We start from the raw sequence: 19,522 nt of genomic DNA on the forward strand, positions 1-19,522 counted from the left end.
CTCCTCTGCCTAGGCAAGGAAAGGGACATGGGGTGAAGGGCTTACCTGCATAAGGCAACTTTATAGAAGAAGGCCTCCAGGTAGCCGATTCTTCAAACAGCAGACATGTTCACCCTCCATGTCCATGGCAATTTCCCCACCACCTGAGCCATGGCAAGGCCACTCACTGGAAGGCCATGAAGAGACCAAAGAAGATGGCCATTGAGCTGAACCAGAAGTGCAGGCATTGCACAAGTGTTGGTAAGCCAGTAACCCCCACCAAGGACCCCCATACCAACTGACCACCCAAGGATCGCGGAACCCTCAGAGCCCCCTCCCCCATGCCAGGAGAGGGCCCAGACTCTCAATCCTCAGCACACTGACCCCTCCATTGGAAATGGGCTTGATGCCAGAACAGGCTACCACATATGCCTCATCACCACAATCGGAGCCCATCAGACACCGTGATCACTTCCACGCTCCCCTTACAGACTGGGATTGAGTATCTGATTGATCTCCAGCTTCTGTGCCCTCTCCAGTGAGGACAACCCCAAGACTCGGCATCATGCCTGTACCGATGCTTGGTACTGAGAGGATCACCACTGTCAGTACCAAGCAAACTCCCACCTATCCAGTACTCCACCATTCACCAGCCCCAGTGCTCTGACCTCCAGCCATCACCCCTCTCCAGCGGCCCAAAACCAGAATTTGATGGGCAACCACCATCACACCCCTACACTGAGCCACTTGCAGCCCTTGGTACCAGGCCACCAGAGCCATTAAGGTGACACCACCTGCGAAGCCCACCATCATTCTCCAGCCCCAAGAACTATGAGTTGGAGGTGGAGTGGGAGGCTTCCCTACAGCCATCAGAGCCCTCTCTGGATGTTCAGTTTTTGAAGAAAATCCTGTGTCTCCTTCAGAAAAGAGGTAATGTTTCACGAGCAAGTGCAAGAGCAAGAGGGAACGGAGCAAGTGATGGTCAAAGACCTGGATCTTGAGACCAAACAGACCCATGACTGGGTCACCAACCCAGTGTATGACACCCTGGGTTCCAAGGGCTTTGCACCTGTGACCATCCCCTTCCTTTTGGCACTGCTCCAAATGGTCAAGAGATCTTGGCACTCCCTTGCCATCCCCCTTAACACCCCAACCTCTGTGGTAACTTCATACAACTTATTGGGTATTGGATAGGGATGTGGCCTTCCTATCCCAGCACCTGAAAACCAGCTCCATAGTAGTCAAGTTTGCACAGGGAGCTTCACAGAGAGAGCACTTGGCCCCTGTGGATGCCACTTGGGGTCCTCCTTGACTCAGCCAGAGTAAAAGCATTCCTGCCAAAACCCAGAGCAACAGCACTCCATGAGCTGGCAACCAAGAACAGCATGAAGGACTACACCACAGTTCACAAGATCCAAAAAACTTCTTAGCCTTATGGCCACCCCAGTGGCCATGGTCCATTTCACCGGGCTGTGGATGAGACCTCTACAATTTTGGTTCATCTACAGTTATCACACAGATGACGACCTTCACAACACCCTGCTGAGTGTCCCTCTGTCGGTCTGAAACAACCTACTCTGGTAGACTAAACCATGCAGCCCCACAGCAGGCATTGGCTTCCTCCCCCCAAGAGCCCACAGCCATCATCATGGGCTTGAACATGGCCTGGGAGCACACTGCAACAACCTTGAATGTAAGCACCATGAGACCCCCATAAGACCAAGCATCACATCACTTCCAGAAGATGCTGGCCATCCACAAAGCACTAGTATTATTCCAGGCTTCCCTCTGAGGCTGGCACATGCAAATTGCCACAGGCAACACAACAGTGAGCTGTTACATCAGCAAACAGGGAGGCATGCAGTCCATCTCTCCACAACATTGTTTCCTCTGCTCACCACTGCATACCAGCATGGAGTCTGCCTGTCACGCTACGGACCCTTATTAGGAAGCCCTTTGAGCCCCTGGCTACCACTGACCTGCACCTCCTATCCTGGAAGGCCGCCTTCCTAGTGACCATTACATTGGCCAGTGAGCTCTGCGCCCTGCAGGTGGACCTTGCATACCTTAACTTCCATAGGGACAAGGCAGTCCTCTGCCCAGTTCCAGGGACACCTCTGTCTTCTACATCAGTCAGGACATAGTGCATCCTTCCTCCTTCACCAACCCATCCACAGCAATAAAAGCCAGCCTGCACCTGCTTAACAGCAGGAGGGCCTTTGCCTTCTATAACTCCAGGACCGAACAGCGTTGCCACTCACCAAGATTCTTCATGTGCCATGATGGCCAGAATAAAGGGGACACAATCTCCTCACAGAGACTGTTCAAATAAGTCTCCAACACCATCAGCCCGGCATGCAAGAAGGCTGGCCTCCACCTCACGACATGATCAAGGGCCCACTCCACATGCGCCCTGGCCACATCCACGGCCTTCCTGGCTGGGATTCCCCTGCTGGATGACTGCAGAGCAGCTGCATGGTCCACACCCTTGATGTTCACCAGGCACTATTGGCTAGATGTCTGTGTGAGAGCAGACTGTGCCTTCAGTATGGCAGTGCTCCCCTCTGTTCTTGAGTGACTACAGCTTCCCTCCCTCCTCTACAACATAAGCTAGCTAGTTGCCCATGGGTGTGATGCACAGAGGCTGTGAAGAAGCAAGACAGGTTGCTTGCCTGTAATTGTCGTTCTTCAAGTGGTTTTGTATGCATTCACACAACCCACCGTCTGGCCCCATTTGCTATCATCCTTCCTAAACAATGCCTCATGACTGTCCATGGATGCTTGGGACCAGAACGAGTTGGGACCTCTCCTCACCTGCCCCCAAGTCTGGAGATCCATGGCTGTTTCCATAGGAACTGAGGGGATGGACAGGAATCTGCTTCGTGGGAACAGGAAGGGGAGGGACTTCTGCTGAAAATGAAGATTTCACTATAGAGGTTTTCCCATTTCTAGGCTCTGCACAAGCATAAAAGCCCATATGTGTGAATGTACAGATGACCACTCGAGAACAACTGTTACGAGAAAGCAACCTGCCTTTATGATGGCTTGAGTTTTGGGGTTAGCCCCACTCTTTAAAATTATAATCTAGTTTGAGATTCTTTGACAAAGAAACATCCAGAACCAAGCCTCTGTGCAAGAGATGCAAAAGTTTTAAAATATCTCCCTGTACACTTAGCTTAAGTGGATTTTTTGTTTGTGCCGTTTGAGAGCTAGCTGGATCGCCAGCATATTGTTGCCTAACATAGTTTCAGAGTTCGTACAAGTTTTTGGCAGAAAGATGTGTTAAAGAGATCAGTTAGCTAGCAGCACCAGTGCTGATGGAGCTTTCCGCTATAGACTAATGTGGCTACCAAAGATCCTCCGGTGCTTCCTTGTCCCTGTTAAATATAAATAAATTATTTACAGCTTGCAAATCTGAAAAATTGCATCCTGTTCTCTCACTGTTCCCCAGGTTGCAATGAATGTATATGAGCTCTCCTCGGCTGCAGGACTGCCATGTGAGATAGATCCTGCCCTGGTCGTTGCTCTTTCTTCTCAAAAGTCAGGTAGGCTGCTGTGTGCTTCTTGTAAATGTTGTGTGTCCTTGAATGCTTAATCATGCTGTTACCTGCACTGCAAAGTATTAAGTGGTCGCATTTTTGGATTTCATTTTCTTTATGTTATTTACACAGAATTTGTGGCTTTTATTTAAAGAGTAGCATTTTTCTCCTTTGTCAACAATATTATTTTTAAACTAAATGCAATCAGAATTACTACTCAGGAGCATATACAGGGCTGCCTCGTACCTTGAACTTAATTCGTTTCTGAAGGCCATTCGAACTCTGAATCAGTTGAGGTCTGAATCAATTTTCTCCATTAGAAATAATGGAAAGTGAATTGATCTTTTCTCAGACCCTAAACAATACTCAATACACTGAAAACTATCAAAAAGGCACTCACTGAAAAGGCACTGAGAACACTCAGAAACATGGGTGCACAACAGATGGTGTTTCTATACCAACCACATTTTTCTGCGCATGCAGTTCAAACATAGAAGCCTTGTTCGAACTTTGGAACAATTTTATCTTGATTTTAGTGTTCAAACTCAGGAACATTTGAACTTAAGGTTGTTCTTGCAGTGATGTTGTTATTGAAGTGTGTGTGATTTTTCTAACCCCTTTTTAGCAGAATAAGTTGCAAGAAAAATGGTATAAAAGAAGTGCAAAAAATACTTTGGAATGAACCTTTTTTCCCTTCATGTGTGTTGGGCACTTGGTTAAATGTTAGTAAAATGCTGACAATTTCTTTTGTTCCAAGTTCAAATAAATGTGTGCTCTTTAAAGTGCTCCCCCCATCTCCTCTCTCTTTATTTCTGAAGAGTTTCAGGATTTCGAGTTCTCTGGATTATACATATTTATTCAGTTCTTAATCCCCTTTTGTTAACGAGAATTATGTACTTCTTTTCCATTCTAGTCCTTAATCTTAAAATTTCTTAGTGATTTTTTAAAAAATGGCCTGGGAGCCCCCTTGCTTTCCTTGAAGTCTTCCTTGCATGAAAGAGCAGTAGTTTTGCATACTGAACTGTATCTCTGCATGAATTTTCCAGACATCCATATCACTGGGCACAATGTAAAATTGGTGATTCTTCAGTACAAACTATGCAGGATAATTAATTTTGTATTTGACAGCATGTACACAGCTCTGGTCCCTCCCTAGATTTCTTGATACATCTTTTCCCAGGGTTGTCACCCAGAAATAGATGAAAGTGCTTCTGTGTTTGATGACTGACTCCACATGATTGGATCTCACATACCCCACTAGAACTTTGAAATGCTGGTACAGGAATTTGCTCCTTAATAGTGGCAGCACACATTGCTGAGCAGCTGTTAAATGTTATGGCTGTCTTGTCAAGCTACAGCTATTGGGGAGTTTTTTGAACTGCTTTCACAGGGAGGGCTTAGGATTACTTAAGTACCTTGTTAGTTCAAACCAAATAATGGAACAACATGACTAAGAATTCAGTGGATCCAAAAGTTAATAATCATGTGGTTGTATGCCTTTATTTCATTTATCCTTATAATACAGTAACCTCAATTGAATCCTGCGTTGGTTTATTTTTATGCTAACCATCTTCACCACTTTTATTTTCTTAGTGCCATACAATTAAGTATCAATTTTGGTGTTTTTACTTAACAAGAACTTTCCCTTCTGGACCCACTCAGTTACAGATTATCTCCTTAAGTCTATATTTATTTTCAGAAAACATTAGTCCAGAGGAAGAATATAAAATTGCCTGCCTTCTGATGGTGTTTGTGGCTGTCTCCTTACCAACTTTGGCCAGTAATGTGATGTCTCAGTACAGTCCTGCCATTGAAGGTAATATTCAGACAAATTAAACTGGTGTGAAGATTTGTTCTTGGGGGAAAAAATTCTATTAAATCTTCATCTGGAATATTTATTTGCTTTCATTTTATGGTATTGGTGTTTGTTCCTTCTTGGTGTTGAATAGTAAGTCAATTTTATATCTCACAATGGTTGCTTTGAAAGAGGAAATGAAAATCTTTCGCCTCGGTCATACTTGGGTTCTAGGGATCTTTACCAAGAATGTATTCTACCCCGTTGCACATAAATGTCCTATTGATTAGAAAATGTTAAACTTGAGAAGAGGCATTTATAGAGAAAAAACAATATTGAATACTATCTGGAAGTAGCATTGAAACTACTTCTCATTCTAGGTATTCGTAGTAACTCTTCCATATGTCTATAGAACGTGCCTCCTGTTTTAAAACTGACAGTATTCTGACACTCAGCAGAGATTGTGCACTTTAAAAAAGTTGGCCCTCTGCAGCTGACAAATTAGGAAGAAAATCAGAACACAGTCAGAAAGGACAGAGTTCAAACACTGCCTTTTACTGTATCAAGATGTTTAAAAGTCTTTCTGTCTTTACTAAAAGAAAGCATCAAGGACACCCTCTGCAGCCTGTTTGAAAGTTAATCCCTTTGTAAATTTTATGCAGCTACTGTTGAGACAATAGCTTCCACTCAGCTGAAATGCTCGGAAGTGTGCGCGAAGCTAAAGGAATAGCCTAAATGTGTTTTTGTTTAGGTCACTGCAACAATATCCACTGCCTTGCCAAAGCAATCAACCAGATTGCTGCTGCTTTGTTTACCATCCACAAGGGAAGCATTGAAGACCGCCTCAAAGAATTTTTGGCCGTATGTACAATTTTTCCTTTGAACTAACCTGCTTAGATACCCCTTTTATTTCACTGAGGGTTTCAGCTGTGCAAGGCTGAACATTAACCATTTTCATTCTTATTCTTAAGTAACATTATTGTGGCGATTCTAACATAGCAATAATGATGCTACTCTCATTGTAAAGGCTTTGAGTAAATATTGTAAATACGTGTGAACTATAGTTACTACTTCCATAGTTTCACCTTCTTGCAGTATAATTGGTCTGCTCCAGGAACTGTAATGCTCGAATGAAACTTCCCGCAATTAGTCTGCGCTGTTCATACCATCAGAGAATGTTCCAAGTTTAAATCCCACTGCATTCCCTAATATTGCAAATGATAGCTGTGACAAACTATAGATGGGTGAGTTCGCACAACACAGCAATCCACCCTGCGGTTAATTTACATATTATTGGTGGTTCATAGAACACACAGTTGAGCTTACCATGGGTTGTCTCTTGCCCCTTCCCAGTCGGTCCTTCCACTGTCTTCATCTCTTCCTACACTAACTGTGATCACTCTTTGGTTGCCACCGCTATATTTCCCCCTTCTTTTTCCTTTTGTGATGTCTCTCAGCGACAACCCCTCCAAAGTGTCCAAGCAACACATTAGAGCTGCTGTCACTGGTTGTCACTGGCTGGCTGTCAATGCCACCTTTTACCATTTTATTTTTGAGGTGTGAGAAATGTGTGTAAATATTATCAGAATTTTTGAGGAAAGGCTAGACAATTCAGAAACATGCATCTCAAACTAACCAACATGCAAAGTCTTGCCTGGTCAGTGTCCTGCTGTGTGTCTTCTGTCAAACTGCAAGAAGCAGCACCCATGGACTTCAGCAAAGCAAGCTTGCAATTTAGGGAATTTGTTATAACAGCTGTCAAATGGTGAGCTGTCAAGAGAAAAGCCATGAGGGGAACTTTACTCACAAAAGGCAAGCAGATCTACCCCTTAGCAATGCAATCTTTTAGTTTTGCACTATTGCTGCAACAGTTTTCAGTGCCCTTGACCTTTTCCACAGTTCTCTGACCTACTAGATACTCCAGAAAGGTAAGGTGTGCACCCTGCTTCCCAGTTTTCCCAAACGCTTTCTTTTGACAGCAGTCAAAACAGTAGCGAAGCAACCCTGTTTATCTTTACCAAAAAACCTGTCCAAACAAAACTCCTTTCTTTTGATAGCTTTTATTTTAAAAGAAAGTGCTTGCAAAAATGGTGGAATATTTCTGGAGTACCGAAAAAGTTGAGTAAGCATGGAAAAGGTGTTGCATACTGAAAGTGTGTGTGAGGCTACTTTACAGGGTGACCAAAAAGGGACCTTGATTAGAGTGAAAGAACAAGCCAGTGACAGTCAGTGGAGTGACTGTCACCAATTTCCCAGGTCATCAGTGGGATCAAGTCTTCCACATGTGAACATTACAACCCACTGTGGATCCAGCTACCCCTTGTGGGAAATAGTCCAGACTTGCATGACTTGACAACCCACCATGGCTAGCTAACAATAGGTTGCCATGTTGTATGATCCCAGGTCACTGCACATTTTGAAACTGCATGTATCATGAAAGGAAAAAGAAGTTCAAAGTTGTAGCCTTAAAATATTAGAAAACTTACTGGCTATTTTTGTGTATTTTCTAGCTTGCCTCCTCTAGTCTTCTGAAAATTGGTCAAGAGACAGACAAAACCACTACAAGGAACAGAGAATCTGTTTATTTACTCCTAGATATGGTAAGCCTTCAAACTAATTGTTGCTTTAAAGGGCTCTTGATAGATAAACAAAGAGGTTTTGATAAGCATTTTGAGTGTATCAAATAATGAGAGAGAGTTAGATCTGGGCTTAGTCATACTGAGAACCACTGAAAAAAATAGGGCTTAAATCAGTCTTGATAAGTTAAGTTCAGTTGGATTCACTGAGTCTAAGTATGACTGAGCCTGGATCCAACCATCTCTTTCCTATTGTAGCAAAACAATGGCTTGAAGGACCTAAAACACTTTAGGTCTTTAGATTTTTTTTTTAAGTCCTAAATCTCCTTTATGAAATCTCTGTTCTTTTGAATACCTTTATCTGCTCCAACTTATCCTCTCCCCTTGATCCCAGTTACTGCTTTGTTTTCCCCTCTGTTATGGATTGCAACAAGTTATCACTTGTTGATTGCATCTCATTTGGAGTGTTTTATGTTCTGAATTTATGATACAGTGTGGTACTCTGATTACCTTTGTTTTTTCTTTGTCTTGAAAAATGGGGTCACATTAGTAATGGGAGCTGATTCTGTCTGGTACCATGACTTCTGTTTCTGCGCCAGGCTTCTGATTTGATTTCTTCTGCTTTCTTAGATCGTGCAGGAGTCTCCATTCCTGACCATGGATCTTCTGGAGTCCTGTTTTCCTTATGTCTTGCTACGAAACGCATACCATGCTGTGTACAAACAAAGTGTCACATCCTCTGCCTGAAATTCTACTTAACTAGAGACAGATAAAGCACGCATCTATGTTGCCTCAGTTTTATTTGTAAACTGTGGAGCTTTTTTATTTTATGGCCTGGCAAAGAGTTTTGTGGATTATAAATTTTTTTCCCAATGCGGTTGTATTTCTGACCAGTGGTTTCTTAATATGGTTGTACTACAATATAAGCTTGGCTGATTTTAGGTTGCACATTTGCTGAAATTATTCCTTTTTATTTTAGAATCTCAATTATGTTTAAAAAAATAAAGACACTACAACTATGTTTTTTTCATATCCAGTCGTGCAGGAATCATAATGGCTTGTTTATCTCCATGAAGAACTCTATTTAGTGATTATTTTAGTGTTCCTAGTTTTCATCTGTGTGTAAATTATTTCATATAGGAAGAGCTACAATCTGTACCTATTGTTCTTATCAGAAACAAGACTTGGATGTGCATTTCTTGTGAACAAAATGTTTTTACTTTCTTTTTTGAGATGCTCACTCAAATTAATGACTCTGCTGATATCTAATATTAAAAATGTTATAGGACTGCTTATCCTTAAACAATCTTCTCCATACAATCTTAAACAGCAGCAAGTGGTTTTGTTTGTATAAAGCCTACATAGTGGAATTTTTTAAAGACTAATTTCCATGATGCCCCACTGGCATTAACACTACATTGTACCCTGCTGTATAATAAACATTCTTATGCATTTATCAAATGTTGATAAAACGTTAGCCCTTTAACCACTTTTTATATGTTTTAAATTTTTGAAATTCAAGTGTACCTTCCATTACATACAATAAACACTACACTGTATTAGTTGCTGGTGACTTTTCTACTTTGTGCTGAGTTAACTGTTGAAAATTCATTGTTCTAGCAATGGGATTTTTTTCTGTTCAATATGTATTTCACTAATGGTCAAGTACAGTTGTATTCAGACTATTTTAATGTCTAAAGGCCACAGAATTGGGTTTATGTTTTTCTTTACTGCAACACTTCTATGCACTGTTCAGTTGTAGTTGCAGATATACTGTATTTTTCCGTGTGTAAGATGATAACTTTTTCTTAAAAATATTTACCTAAGAATGGAGGGGCGTCTTATACACGGGGGGCTGAGAGGAGAACCGTGGTTGTGAAACTGCCGATACCTTATCTCTGCAAACTAGTCTCACAAGCGAAACTTGTGATTGCAGGGACAAGCTAACAGGTTTCCTCCAATCATGAGCCTTGTGTAACTGACACCAGCTGATGCTGTGGAGAACGTGTAGCCTAGGGGTCCTCAGACTTTTTCAAAAGGGGGCCAGTTGAAAGTGCACAGGCACACTCGGGGGAAGACGGATGCGCTCACAGGCACGCTTGGGGGGAGGCGGGCACACATGTGGTGAGGCAGCAGCTTGCTTGCTTGGAGATCAGTAAGAAAAGTGGGGGGGGCCTCCTGTACAAAGGGGCATCTTATAGACAGAAAAATACGGTACTTACCATGGTTACTAAAGAAATATATAGGTGGAGAGGTTAATAGTTAAACTCTTACAGCAGTGTTTGATCTAGTGATTTAACACAATGTTCTGGTTTGCACTATCAGAACAAGCTAGCATGGTTTAACCATGGTGCCTTGTGAGCTGCAATATGAGCCAGACATGATATGCATAATTATTTACATGAACGGCTATAAGATTCTTTGAAGGCTCTTTAACCCTTCAGCAAGCCATGTTGCCAGGATCCAGATGACACAATAAACCACGACGGGGTAGCAGTTACGTAAATCACGCTCTGCATGTGCCATGGCTTGTTAAACCACAGTGGTTTACATACATTGTACAAACTGGCCCAATGGGTCCCTTTTTGTCCACCATGTCAACTGAGATGTTGGAGTTGTCTCTAATTCATTAACCTGAAAGCTGGCCAGATGCTTTCCCTTTTTGATCAGCACCATAAAGTCTGCTTCTCAACAACTCTAAATCTGAACCCCTATTCTTGGATTCAGACTTACACACTGCTAACTGTGCCCAATCTTGTGTGCTTATCAGTTACAGTTTCTTCTCTCCAAAGAAAAGAAAATCAGAAAAATAAAATAATACAAATCAAAATAGTACTGCTTAGTCTGTTGTTTGCTTTCATAAATTGAAAATACTGTTACTACTACTTTATGAAGAGATCTCTACTGCAGTAAAGTTTATATTATACATATGTTTGAGCAGTCAGTAGCAGTGAAGGGTAAGGAGGCTGCACCAGTTTTGTTTTTAACAACCTTATTAACTTGAGTTCGTTAGAAAGCAGTGTATATGATGGCTGTAGGTCTGATTCTTAATTACCACATCTGCATGTTTGACAACAGGGCTTGGAAACATCTAGTGTCTGTCTAACCACCTATTTGTCTGGCTTAATGGCTGTGATTGCAATTCGTTGGAGCTAGGTGTGTTGAACTCTTTGATTGGGCTGAAATGGACTCGGACATTTAACTCTCCTGATTTGTGGCTTCCTGATTACAACTAAGAGAAGCCGAATGATTATTTCTTGTCATACTAACTCTTTCTCTTGCCATTCTAACTCTATTTATTTATTTCATTCCTTTCAAGCTTTTATAGACCATCACAATAATTCCATGGATGGTTTACAGCAATTCCTTTTTACTTTGGTCATGTTTTTCAGTTGCTTTTGTACATACGGGATGCTAATCATTAGGCAATCTGAACAGTTAACTGGGGCTTGATAGTTAATTACAGTATTTCACTACATTTGACAAGAGATGGCTTAGTTTGCACTGTACCTTATTTGTGAATCCTCTCAACACAGGCTCAAACTGTTACCCTGTTTTTCCCCGATCAATAGCATATTCCTCCTTTTTTGCTGGTATGTTCTACTGCTACTTGTTCATGAACTGATGCTGGGGTAACAGTAGACACAACTGCTTTCCAACATGCAAGCAACAGCTCATTGAAGTGATCCTATTTGCTATCGAGCTGGAAAAAGCATGTGATGGCAGACATTTCCTGAGCTACACACAGTATGGAAAATCCTACGTAAGTATTAGTATGTTGTGTAAAGGGAAACATACCATTTGCTTCCTACAGAATATAGTAGAGGAGATACAGCTACTTGCATTATCTCATTTTATTGTAGATCACAAACTCATACTGTGCAAGTAGAGAAGCAGAGAGAGATGAATGACATATTAACATAAAATCTTGTCTGCTTTTCTTGGAAACTTGCTCGGCAGTGGATGAAGAGTCCATAATGCCAGTTCCTTTCCTTCTGCCTGTTCATTTTGTTAATTAGAGATGCTACTTTCTCTCTTTGTTGATCCCTTCACCACCATTCTAAATTCTGCTATACATTCATATCCCTGTATACAAAAATAATATTTTGTAACCCAGTTGATATTATATTACTTCCAGAACTCTCCATGGTCAAGGTGACCCATTCACTTGATAGAATGTCAGGTGGAGATTCTTATAAATTGAATTAATAGCGAAATAGCAGAATATACAATGGGGATTTGGAACGGCTGCAGAAGAGCTGGCTCTGGTTAGAGCAATAAATTAGTAGATGTGCTCACAACTGCAGTCCACCATGGACTTTTTCCTGGTGATGACTCAGCAGATACATAAGCTGTTTTTCTTTCCTTATGAATTTCTGTTGCCAGTGTTCCCAAATCAGTGGTATTTTGTCTTGCTGGATTTTAGGAATGTTGTTCTCTTGGGGACCATAATGTGTTCTGTAAGCTGTCATAAGCATAAAATGAAGGGGTGTTATCCAGTGTTAGGCCTGGTTAGTCACGATTAATTTGAACCTCATTCACTTTGATGGGTCTGCCTTGAGCTGGGCTAACATCTGGTACTACCCATGAATAGATATTTCTCACTTAACAATGTTCTGGACATGAGAATTAGGCCCAAGACACACTGCCACTGTAAACGTAAGTCACTAAATGTGACTGCAACTTAAACTGTAAAATGTGTTTTCTAGAGAAGTAGTTCTGTACCGGTGGAGCTAGAATTGAATGGATGTCAAATAATAGGTTAATATATATTTGTTTTCTTACAACTTACATTCTTTCCTTTTAGCTGCATAAAGCTCAGCTATACAATCCCACATAGAAGCATTAAGCAGCCCAACAATTGTGACAAATGTGCAGTTTCTTTTTTAAGCTGATCCTGAATCTTGTGATTGTTAGTCATCTTTGTACAGTCCCAGATGCAAGACCAGAAACCGCAAGGACACAGAGCGGCCCCCTTTGCAAGCAAAGCCCCTGCATCCAAAAGGCAGCCAAGGCATTTTTTCCAGCCTTCACTTGAATGGCACAATAGGGGACTCTCTTAAGGGCCGCAGGAATAGTTCTCTTCCTGAAATATTCTCTTCCTAGTCTAAGGTGGTTTGCCTCAGATGTCACCTGGATTCATCTGTCATTTTTTTAATTTCGTATTGCAAAAAAAAAAAAATTCTTTAGGTGGACTAGGTTGGAAAAGTTTGCTTTAAAGGAGGGGCTTTAAAATAAAGTTGTGATGTGACATTGATGTGGGGTTGCTATTTAACAGTAATGGAGGGGTTTCCATTCCCCTGGGCGAGTAAAAGCCAAGATGAGAAGCAGGCTCATAAGTCAGTCAGAGAAGTGCACTAATAAAAACGAGCCCTGTGAAGTCAGGATTTATAGTTAGGAAAAACTGACTTTTCTGATAACTCTGTCACCATTTTAGTAGATACTTCATTTTGGAAACCTTGATGTAACACTATTGCTCACATAAGTTCCTATGCTAACATGAGTTACATCGTGCTTGCCTAAATGACCTAGTGTGGCACCGAGACAGCTTGCTGGCACCATGGGAATCTGATCTCTCTTGGTGCTGCACTCAGATCATTTGTGTTAGCTCAGCATAATTTACTTGCCCACTCATGTTTGCTCTTGAGTCCAAAATGCAACAAAACTCATCTTCTACTAAAGCACCACACACAACATGGAAGACCATTAGTGGGGAGACAGTGTAGAAAAGTTAACTAATACTATCACTTAACAAAATATAAAATCCAGTCAACCAGTACCACCAACTTTAAAATCTATGTGGAGCTTGTTGAATTTCATCCACATTATTCACTATTTTTTAAATCAGGAAGCCATTTATTTTTAAAGTATTCTGGTTTGATCTTAATTGTCAATACTGTATTTTTGAAGTAACATTTCCCCCCATGACCATCATAATTAGGGGGAGGGGAATTCCTAAGCCTTATCACCATCTTTGGAAAGATGATTTCCAAGGCTCAGCAATCTCTCCTCTATTAGCAATTATAATGGCGGGTGCTTGTTACAATGGGCAGATCCTTCATGCAGCACATGAAATGCAGAGAGCAGCCAAAATTTGTCCAGATGACACCGAATTGAATATATAGCCATGTTTTGTACATACCACTGCTTTACATAGGATACAATAAATGTACCCACATTCATTGGTAGTAACGGGGAGTATGGTGTTCTTAACCCTTCCCAGCCTAGTGCTCTCCAAATGTTTCAGCCTGCAGTTCCCATCCTGGCCAACCCAGTCACTGGCAACACTGGCTGATAATGGGAGTAACCTGGAGGACCCCCGTTAGGAAAGGCTGGTTTAGGGTTTAATGCGATGGGCTTGAGCCAGAGAGACCAACGTTCAAATTTCCACTTGGGCACGATATGCAGTGTGTGATCTTGGCTTAGCCCCTTGGTATCAGCCTAGCCTGCTTCACAGGGAAGTTGTGAGGGGAAAACAGGTAATTCCCAAAATTACCATGATAAGTTTCTTGAAGGGAAGGGTAACTTGAAAGAGATATGTCTCAGATACTCTGATAATGTAGTTTCTTGCTTTAAGGAAATGCAATCCTAGTCATGCATTATGTTGCTCCTATTTTCAGTATATGATTTTTCACTGTAATGTATTATTTAACAGGCTTGACAATAAACTAAAGTCTAAATATCAACCAGTTTTAATAGTTTTAAATAAAGTGTGTTGGTGTCTCTTTAACATGGCTTAAACCATGATTAGGAGAGAAATGACTCATATTATGTTACAATACTACATCAGGATTGTGTTAATTCTGTTTTGATTTTGTAACAAGCAACTACAGATACCCTATTCTCAAATTCTGTAAGAAAAATGGAGTAATGTTTTAGTTTCAAATACGTAAACATGTTAAAAGATCTGGCTAACTTAGATCTGTAATTCAGGTATCGGGTGCTATTTCAGAGGACTGTTTTTTGTACAACCTAAGGAAATGAGAACAAGATTGAACTATCACGCAGATGTAGATATAAATGAAAACCATTAACAGGAAAGTAGCTTCTGAAATGGCTTCTGTCTAGACTCAGTGTGTGGTGTCAGTGAATATTTTCCTTGGTTACTGGAAAGAGTAGCGATAACATAAAACAATCAGAGTTCCAGTTGACGCAAGTTGGAATTTACTTCAGAAGCTTTGGAAAAACTGAGAAGACCCAGATGTAACTCTAGAGAAATGTAGAGATGTGTACTAGGGCAAAGGAGGAGAGAGGAGACCAAACTCTTGGAAACTGGCTATGGGATTATGTCTGATTACCAGCTAAATTGGGCTATAGCAGGTGAGGGGATGGTAAATCTCAGAAGCTTCAACTTACAACATTCCTGACCAGCAGGTGATCTCCCTTCTGCCCCACCTGGTCTCCAACCAGGCCATCGCTATGGGGTTGTTCTCAGAGCAGGCTCTAGAGCAGGAGTCCTCAAACTATGGCCTGTGGGCCACATCCGGCCCACCATGCCCATTTATCCGGCCCGCCTCAGAGGTTTTGGACTCCCCGTGCCTGTTGCCACCTGCCTCGCTGTGCACGAGAAACCATCTCCAAACAAGCAAGCCACTGCCTCACTGCACACACCCGTGGCCACCTTGCCGCCTCACTGGCCCACACCTGTGGGCACCCCCACCTCACCAGCCCATGCCTGCCGCTGCTGCCTTTCAGCTGGCCCCATTGGAAAAGTGTGAGGACCGCTGCTCTAGAGGAAAACGATTCAAGCAGGCTTGGGCTTACGCGGTTCCTAGATGCAGAACCACCTCCGAATCTCGGGTACGCTGCCTTGGATTACGTGATGAAAGGTACAATCCATGTGTAGTAAACCACATAACACAGATGCAGCAAGTGCATGTAGACATTGCCCCACTGTGCTCCAATGCAGGTTGAGGTTCCTCCTGAAACTCAAAAGGGTTTAACATATAAGGCTTGTGAAGAAATACTGATCAGAGCTTGTTCTCTTTTGCTATTGAGGAAGCACAGGATAGAAGATGCTTTTCTTGAAAACAGCAATGAAAGTTTCCTGGCCCTTCTTTTTGCAGGTGGGGGGGGGGGCTGTGGTGCAGTGATAGTGTGTGTTTTAGTGCGCAGGAGGTCCCAGATTTGGTCCCAGGGTAGTCCGGGAAAGACTTGTGCTTGAAACTGAAGTGCTGCAGCAGAGGCAAGAGTGAAAAGAGGAAAAAAACACCTTTGAGAATCTGCCAGGGGTGCACAATCAGTAGAACATTTGCAGTTTATTCAGGCATACAGGAAATACCTGGGGCATGTGGGCAGCCCCCGGAGGGACCACCAAGACGGAGTCTGTACAAGATCCTTCTATAACCTACCAGTTATCCATCCGGTGGGGGATCACATACACAATACTAGAGGCACATTAGGGTAAAACAATGGGGCTGAACACCACAAAGAAAGAACCACCTTCCGGACAGGTGAAAACTTAGCATCTCTAAGAGTGCACCTCCAAAGGGCAGGCCCATTAGCGTTTCTAAGGCAAATGTGGGAAGCAAGACTTGCAGTGTGGATTCCTGATCAGATCTAAAGCTGCCCTTGGCGCTTTTAGCAGTCATACTATGGCAAAGCTTTTGCAAAGCATGTGGTCCCAACACCAGCATTGACAATGCAGAGTTTCAGGGGCCAAAGGACTTGGTTCAGAGTAAGGAGGTTTCTTCTACCAACAGTCACTACTGTAGCCATTGTTACAAATCAAGAATTGGTCAGAGATAACTTATTTAGAGCCAATCCTACCAAAAGAAGGGAGGGTCTGATGGCAATAAATTCATGATGTGTATACAGTCAAGATTTTGGCCTTGGGAGGTGAACCTTCTTCATATTACTGGGAATGTTAGGTCAGGGAACGTGCTTGACACTCAAGGCATAATGCAGCCGGGCAGCCACGTGGCTGAAACCAGATTCATTCTTCTGCTGCACCAGTCAGGTGATGGGCAAACTGAAGTTTGTTTAAAGCTCACTAAGGTGTGAGACGGAGTACAAGCTGACACTGTCCCTTCCCTGTGTTGACTCTGCAGTGCTAGTAGAAAGCACTTACTGTGGGGCTAATGTAAACAGATGAGTTAAGTATACACTAGGAGCTGATCTACATGGTGAAAAGAGCCATTTAACCACAATTTAGAGGCCAATGTACGTATTTTAAAAGAAAGCTGAAGAAATTCAGCTGGTGTAGATGACCTCCAGAGTGAGTTTTAAAGATGCAACCATGCACACAAATCAGCTTTCTATCTGGCCCAAAGTTATTGGGCTACAGTTCCTATCGTCTCTGACCACTGGCCTTGCTGCTGGATGAGGGGTGGAGTCCAACAATATCTGGAGGGTCTCAGATTCCGCATCATCTACCATGAAATTCTGTCAATGTATTCTGACCAAAACCCAGAATTGAAAAGGGCCTCTTTCATTCCCAAGGTCTTCACCCACTCAAACAGGGTGCTGCTCTTGCTTTTTGCCATTGCAAGAAATGGCAGCTCAGCCCTGCAGCTGGAACAGAAACCACCTTCTACTCCGCACTGGCATCCTCAGAACATAGGAAGCTGTGAAACTGCTTGCCAAGCCTTTACTGGAGGATTTACATGTCCTGCAGCTGCTCTGACTTTGGTACAGTTTGCCTGCAACTTGGAGTCGGTTTTGCCTGGGGTGTGAAACACTTTGTGGAAAAGTGGTATAGAAATGTTGGAAGAAATGCATACCGCTGGGCCAGATGGTTATCAAGATCTTAAGCAGGTTCTTTCAAACCTAGATGCTAAATGCTGAATTTGGACTCCCCCATCCAAAGCATGCTGCTTACACAGAGCTCTACCCCACCTAAGGATGTCTGTCCCTCTTTATTCCACCCAATCCATTCCAGCAGTGGAAGAAGAGCACTTTGCTTTTCTCCCTTCAGTCCCTTGCAAATACTCAAAATCTGCTCTGGAGGACTGGAGGACCCTCTGGAGCAGATTTAGGGCTGCAGCAGGGAAGAGGACTAGTATTGTCACAGGAACAAGCTTCTGCTTGTGCAGCGCTGGATTCTATGCACAGTATTGAGGACTTTTAAGGACCCAGGTCCACATCCTTAGCATGAAACACGAACGCCCCCATGCGATGCACCAGTGCGCTTGACCTCTTCTTCACGCAGGTGTCCTGGTTCCCCCTGGTGGACCGGCGACCAGTGTGTGCTTAACCCTGACAGGCCCACCAGTGCCAGTTGGCCTCTAGCAGTTTGTCCTTTCCCTGACCAGGACTTTTTATTAGGATACCTGCACTGAAGGACCCACCATGAGTGCTTCCCTAGTAGTGGCCCCAACGTCAACGGGATTCCTATAGTACACAAGCACAGACTTGCCCTGCTCTCAGTGTTCAGATTTCGCCGGCTGCTGGCAGCCTATCAGCCCCAGAGCAGTCCATCACCAAAAGTCCTTTTGGAGATTTTAAAGAGGTCTTCTCTCGTGATTGGCACCCGGGCTTTGGTAAAGGGCAACCTACAAACCAAGGCTTGCTGGAGCCTGTTGAGATCCCTCTTCTCACACCAGAATTGTAGAAGGAAAAGCTTTAAATGTAAAGAAACTCCAGTCCAACTAAGAGAAATTTGGGATCCAAACAGATGTTTGTTAAGGCTACAATACTGCAGGGAGGGGACTTTGACCAGCTTGTCAGCATCACAGAGCGCCCACGGCTTTTTATAGGTCACATTAGCTACATCTGGTCTCTTCTTGCCACACAAACAAACAGAAAAGGAGGAATTGGCATCACAGTTACCATGTGGCAACTTTTACCATGTTGTATGTCTGGGGATTCAAAGTACTAAACATGACAGCAAACTATAGCTATCTATGTATCTATGTATCTATCTTTTCTCCAGAAACTTACTCTTTAGATTTCGCTGAGCAATCCTTGGTCTTGTTTATACTTTGCTTCTTGATCACCTTTAAGCAAGTTTTCTTGCACAACACCTTCAGGTAGGCTATCTGAATAAAAGCACGTCTGCTGGCATCCCATCACAATGCCCGGGTCGTGGTACACCCGACAGCCCACCCGATAGCTCTCCCCCCCCGAGATGGATCGGTCGATCCCATCTCCTTGAGGGGTGGGGCCTTCCTAGTGTGGGGAGGGGGCAGACCTTTCCGTTTCCTAATCTTTCTGGGCGTCCCACTGTATGATCTGCGAAGCCACGTGCTGATTAGGGAAATTCGCCCCTAGTGGCTAAAAAAGGAACTGCTGGCTGCAACCCCGTGGAGCAATTGACATTGAGTGAATGAATGCATTAAAAAAATAAGAACGGAGAAGCACATCCCCGGGTCCCCTCAGTATGCGTGTCAAGTTTCAGGTGCATGGTTCTCATGCAATAGTATGGACGGACAAACACACCCTTTTTTAGTATTGGACAAATACAGATCTGCTGAGAAATAAGAACCTGTTTGTGTCTGTCATCCAACAAGGCAGAAGGCATCGCTCCTATGCATAGTTCTAGGAAACCAGCACACCAGGGGAAGAATGCCAAATATCTGAGTTATCTTGGGCTTCCACGGACAACACTAGCAGGCACCTCACTTCTTGTGCAGCTTGGCCCGCAGCCCTCCGTGCTACATTAGATAAGTCGAGCGCTGCCTCACCTTTTGGTC

General features: G+C 43.0%; 1 protein-coding gene across 3 annotated transcripts in view; it reads left to right on the top strand.

The window, feature by feature from the left end:
- Nucleotides 1-9,451, top strand: part of NCKAP1 (NCK associated protein 1) — a 74,454-nt gene extending 65,003 nt beyond the window's left edge. For all 3 annotated transcript variants that reach the window (XM_044445108.1, XM_044445109.1, XM_044445110.1), the window contains exons 27-31: nucleotides 3,431-3,524; nucleotides 5,218-5,334; nucleotides 6,065-6,174; nucleotides 7,824-7,913; nucleotides 8,520-9,451. In XM_044445108.1, the coding sequence (XP_044301043.1) occupies nucleotides 3,431-3,524; nucleotides 5,218-5,334; nucleotides 6,065-6,174; nucleotides 7,824-7,913; nucleotides 8,520-8,636 (528 nt within the window). In that variant the 3' untranslated portion in view covers nucleotides 8,637-9,451. The remainder of the gene's footprint in view (nucleotides 1-3,430; nucleotides 3,525-5,217; nucleotides 5,335-6,064; nucleotides 6,175-7,823; nucleotides 7,914-8,519) is intronic.
- Nucleotides 9,452-19,522: the final 10,071 nt, after the last annotated feature.

This window comes from Varanus komodoensis, unplaced genomic scaffold, assembly GCF_004798865.1.
Source record: "Varanus komodoensis strain SLA01 unplaced genomic scaffold, ASM479886v1 scaffold47, whole genome shotgun sequence".
NCBI classification, from domain to species: Eukaryota; Metazoa; Chordata; class Lepidosauria; order Squamata; family Varanidae; genus Varanus; species Varanus komodoensis.